This window comes from Littorina saxatilis, linkage group LG13 (assembly GCF_037325665.1).
Source record: "Littorina saxatilis isolate snail1 linkage group LG13, US_GU_Lsax_2.0, whole genome shotgun sequence".
NCBI lineage: Eukaryota > Metazoa > Mollusca > Gastropoda > Littorinimorpha > Littorinidae > Littorina > Littorina saxatilis.
This window is the reverse complement of record NC_090257.1, coordinates 15,778,937-15,783,936: the sequence shown is the minus strand read 5'-3', so window position 1 is coordinate 15,783,936 and position 5,000 is coordinate 15,778,937. Positions and strand designations below refer to the sequence as shown.

Here is a 5,000-nt window from a genome sequence, read left to right as displayed (position 1 = left end):
ATTGTGACAAAATGCAGTGCGTTCAGTTTAATTCTGTGAGTTCCACAGCTTGACTAAAATTTAATGTAGTAATTTCGCCTTACGCGACTTGTTTCCTTCTGTTATCAGTCTGTGGAAATTACTTCAATGACTTCAATTTAAATGACGAAATTACCGTTATTTTAATGTTTTGTTTTGTCATAAATTAAACGTTTCAATAAAATATCATTTTTGTTTTTTGATAATGGTTAATTGAAAGTCTGGTTCAATCTCGTCAAATGATCACAGCATGGATGAGTGCGAGTGAAAGAACAAAACAAAACAAAAACAGCACAATCATCTTGAAAATTTGTGACGCTAGAACTTTAAAAATTCACAAACTTCCATGTTTAGGTAACCTCCGGCCAGATAATGTCAAAATCTTGTCGACTGTTGTCAAATGTCAAGGTAATAGTGGGGTCAAACGCTAAAAAGATAAAAGTTTAAATTTTGTGTACTGCTTTTGAAGGCGTTCACGTAGAATAAGTGCATTCCTTTAATTGGACACATATAAGTCAGTAGTTTGAGCTGCATTTTGTGCAGTGTGGGAATATTTTTTACAAAGGTGTCACTAACGAACTTGAGTAAACGGCAGAAACATTTCATGATGCACAGTAAAAACAGCCAAGCTGTTAACTTTTTTTTCCACATGTCAAAGGTGCACTTTTTACCGTATACACAGTTCTATTCTCCATCGCATATCTGTCATGGCTTTTACATGGGATAAGACGATCCATCCACTGAGACACATACCACAAAAATCAACACCCTGATGGCTTAATTACTGTGATGATTGATATTTTCGGATGAAATACTTTTTTTAAAGTCAATAGTGCCTTTGAAAAAATCGATTAAAATTATTTTTGAATTGCCACTGTGAAAAGAGAGCGCCTAAGCTGTTGTTATTTGGTATGTGACCAAGTGGAGGGATGGTCTTAACCCATGTAAATGTCTGGCCAGATAAGAGCGGGTAAGTCGAACTGTGTACACGGGAAGGAGTGTGCCTTTAAGTTGAAGAGTGCTCTTAAATCTTATCCTGTGTAAGAGCCTAAACGGATGTTTGATGGTGAATATGATCGCCCACGCGGGAAGGATACTACCTTTAACACTGTGCATTCTCGACGATGCTGTTTTGACCAACACTGTTTGTCTTTTCTCGATTCCAGACATCAGTTGTTTGCGGAGAAGCTTATTGAGACAGTTACACATTATTCAACGATTACCCAACGGCGACAAAAAGTTTGTGTTGAGTGGTCTAGGTTGTTATGACACACACGAAGAACATCGGTATTGATTGCATTTTTGTCATTTAATGATTGTAAGTGAAAGCACGTGTAAGCCTGCTTGTCATGTTCTGTTTTCTGTAGAACATTATCCTGTTTGGGTGATAAGAGAAAACTGTGGGGTCTATAAAATGATGGTTAAGAAAAACAAAACTACACAGAATCAAGGGCGTACGAACCAGGTTCGTAGAAAGGGAAGTGGGTTTGGTAGGGAGGGGGGCAGCTTGACAGTTATCGTCTGCCAATATATTCACTATTCTACATATGGCCAGCGTGTCTATGATCCATACCATCTTTGGGGGGGGGGGGGGGGGGTATATTCTAGATTTTTGGGTTCAAAAGGCCTTTAAAAGTTGTTGCAGCTCTGTAGGAACGACGAAAACAAATTGTTTGCGATTTAAAATAAGTGAAGGCGTTCATTCTTCCTTTGGACGCAAAGCGCCAGGCTTGGTGTGTGTATACGCATGCGCATTGTTGAGTGCGGCGAGACTCAGCAGATCTCACAAAAGTAAAGAAAAGAGAAGACAAATAGCCTAAATAAAATTTAAAAAAGTTAAAAGACAAAAACAAAAAAAGTCGCGTTAGGCGAAAATACAACATTTAGTCAAGCTCAGTCGAACTCACAGAATGAAACTGAACGCATTGCATTTTTTCCGCAAGACCGTACACTCGTAGCATCGTCTGTCCACCGCTCGTGGCAAAGGCAGTGAAATTAACAATCCAGAAAAGCGCGGTTGCGGTTGCGCTGAGGAGGATAGCACGCTTTTCTACATCTCTATTCTTTTTAACTCTCTGAACTTGTTTTTAATCCAAACATATCATATTTATATGTTTTTGGAATCAGGAACGGGCAAGGAATAAGGTGAAATTGTTTTTAAATCGATATCGGAAATTTAAGTTTAATCATAATATTTATATTTTTAATTTTCAGAGCTTGTTTTTAATACGAATATAACATATTTATATGTTTTTGGAATCAGAAAATGATGAAGAATACGATAAACGATAAAAAATAATTTTAATTACAATTTTCAGATTTTTAATGACCAAAGTCATTAATTAATTTTTAAGCCTCCAAGCTGAAATGCAATACCAAAGTGCGGCCTTTGTCGAATATTGCTTGGCCAAAATTTCAATCAATTTTATTGAAAAATGAGGGTGTGACAGTGCCGCCTCAACTTTTACAAAATGCCGGATATGACGTCATCAAAGATCTTTATCAAATAATTGAAAAAAACGTCTGGGGATATCAAACCCAGGAACTCTCATGAAAAATTTCAGGAAGATCGGTCCAGTAGTTTACTCTGAATCGCTCTACACACACACACACACACACACACACACACACACACACACACACACACACACACACACACACACACACACACACACGCACGCACACACACACACACACACATAGACCACGACCCTCGTCTCGATTCCTCCCTCTATGTTAAAACATTTAGTCAAAACTTGACTAAATGTAAAAACACCACCACACACACAAAAACCACTAACACATCACAATTACAGACCACACGGGGATAGAACCCAAAACTTTCCAATTCGAAAGCCCGCACCGATTAAAATATGCGTTTCATGAAAGTCAATTGTAGCTTATTATGTGCTCCACGTGCGTTCCATAAAACAATAACTACTAAATACATAAACAATAGAAAGAAAACATAAAACAATAACTACTAAATACATAAACAATAGAAAGAAAACATAAAACAATAACTACTAAATACATAAACAATAGAAAGAAAACATAAAACAATAACTACTAAATACATAAACAATAGAAAGAAAACATAAAACAATAACTACTAAATACATAAACAATAGAAAGAAAACATAAAACAATAACTACTAAATACATAAACAATAGAAAGAAAACAAAAAAAGCCATGTCTTTATCGTGAACGATTGTATTTCTTTCCCAAAATCGACTCAGTCGAATCTTGGAACAGAAAGAAGTAAACTAGAGAGTAATTAGCAAAAGTCACGGAAAGATGAATGGAGCGAAACAAATATCGCTGCTACCAACAATGGAGAACTCGTCACCCCATCCCGAACACACAGAATGAGGGATGTGTTTCACAACACCGACATCGTTGCTGCAGAAATGGTTCCAGTCGACGCATAGGCAAGAATATGTCAGGGTTGCAAGGCACGTGTCGCATTTGATGTTCTTTTGTCACACAGCATGTGAATTTTGCGACAAACTGCATCAGAAAATGTTGCGACAAATTGCGACAGACCGTGCTAATAGCAGCTGCATATGACTGCGCATGCGACATGCTATTCCGGATGTGCGACAGGCAAGAGCTTGTGCTCAGCCGTGTTAGTGATAACAGCGAAATGAGGTTAACACGGGCGTAAAAAAGTAATACTTTAAATGTTTTCTTGCTGAGGAAACTTTTCAAGTTAGAGAACATTATCTTAACCGATATATCTAGATATAAGTGTGCATGACATTCGCAATTGTAGTTGTTTTTTTCTCCCGAAATCGAAGCAGAAACATTTGACTGGAAGGTAAACGACAATTGTGAAAGAGTCCACCACGTCGTCACCGACCCTTCCCACCCGTTCTTCTCAAACTTCTGACTTTCTCTTGTTGACTCTATCATTTTGCAATACTTCATTACCTTCAAAACAAAAATAAAATCTTATCTTTGGTCGCAAATATTTTCCTGACGTTTTGATTGCTTATTTCCAGTTTTTGTAAATTTTCTTTGTCGTATGCTTTGGCAAGGCAAAACGTATGGGGAAAAACACACATATAAATCCATGCATGTTAAAAAAAAAAAATAAAATAAAAAAAAAAAGACGAACAATACACATTGACTATAATAACATATAAATAAGGAAATCTGTTCTGTTCGGCGTGTTTTTTCACTCCCCAACCCAACACTGAACAGGTTTTAAATCAGCTACTACATTCACAATCTTCCAAGTACCACACAAACCCAACCCCCCACACACACACCTTCACGCCGCAGTAGAGTGGAAAAGGAGTGGGAGGGCCAGCAAGAGCACGGAGTGAAATCACAAGCACGAGACTCACGTGCGCAAGTGATAAGAAGCCGTGTGGGACAGCGGCTCTGTCACTCGGCCCTCTGTCACAGCCACACACAGACACACGCACACACTCGGCTCATCTGACGCTGCTAGCTGTAATGCGCCACTTTCTCAAAGAGTTTGCGGCGGGCGTTAACGACTTCTGAGACAGTGTGTGTGACTTTAGAACTTTGAACAACAACACTGAAGTTACCAACTAAGAAACAGAACATCTTGAGACGGACGGAGCGAGCGACTTCACACACTTTGAGAAACATCAGGTACCATCACTGAAACAACCAACAAGCAAGAAGTGGAACTTTTTAAGACCAACGGCGTATTACCAAAAACTGTAACTTTTAGAAAACAACAAATCCAAGTGCTCACAGGAAACTTCAGAGTAAGGATATTACAGGAACACTTTTTCTTCGAATTCTTCATTGGGGTGTTCATACCAACACACACTGACATATAGGTATACTTCACTGCAGCCAAGTTTTGTACTGAGAATGGTGATACTGAGGGCCAGAATGGTGTCTTTCGCCACCTTCGTTCCGTTGTTTGTGCTGACTGTTTCCATCTTACCTCTTCTGAGTTCGACTGCTGCCGTTTCGCCCCCGTCGTCGAAGGTAAGTC

At 38.6% G+C, this 5,000-nt stretch overlaps 1 protein-coding gene across 1 annotated transcript in view; it reads left to right on the top strand.

Annotated features, from left to right (window-relative positions):
* Positions 1-3,923: 3,923 nt before the first annotated feature.
* LOC138983703 (uncharacterized) overlaps positions 3,924-5,000 on the top strand; it is a 107,024-nt gene continuing 105,947 nt past the window's right edge. The window contains exon 1 of the mRNA XM_070357012.1: positions 3,924-4,993. Coding sequence (XP_070213113.1) covers positions 4,874-4,993 — 120 coding nt within the window. The 5' untranslated portion in view covers positions 3,924-4,873. The remainder of the gene's footprint in view (positions 4,994-5,000) is intronic.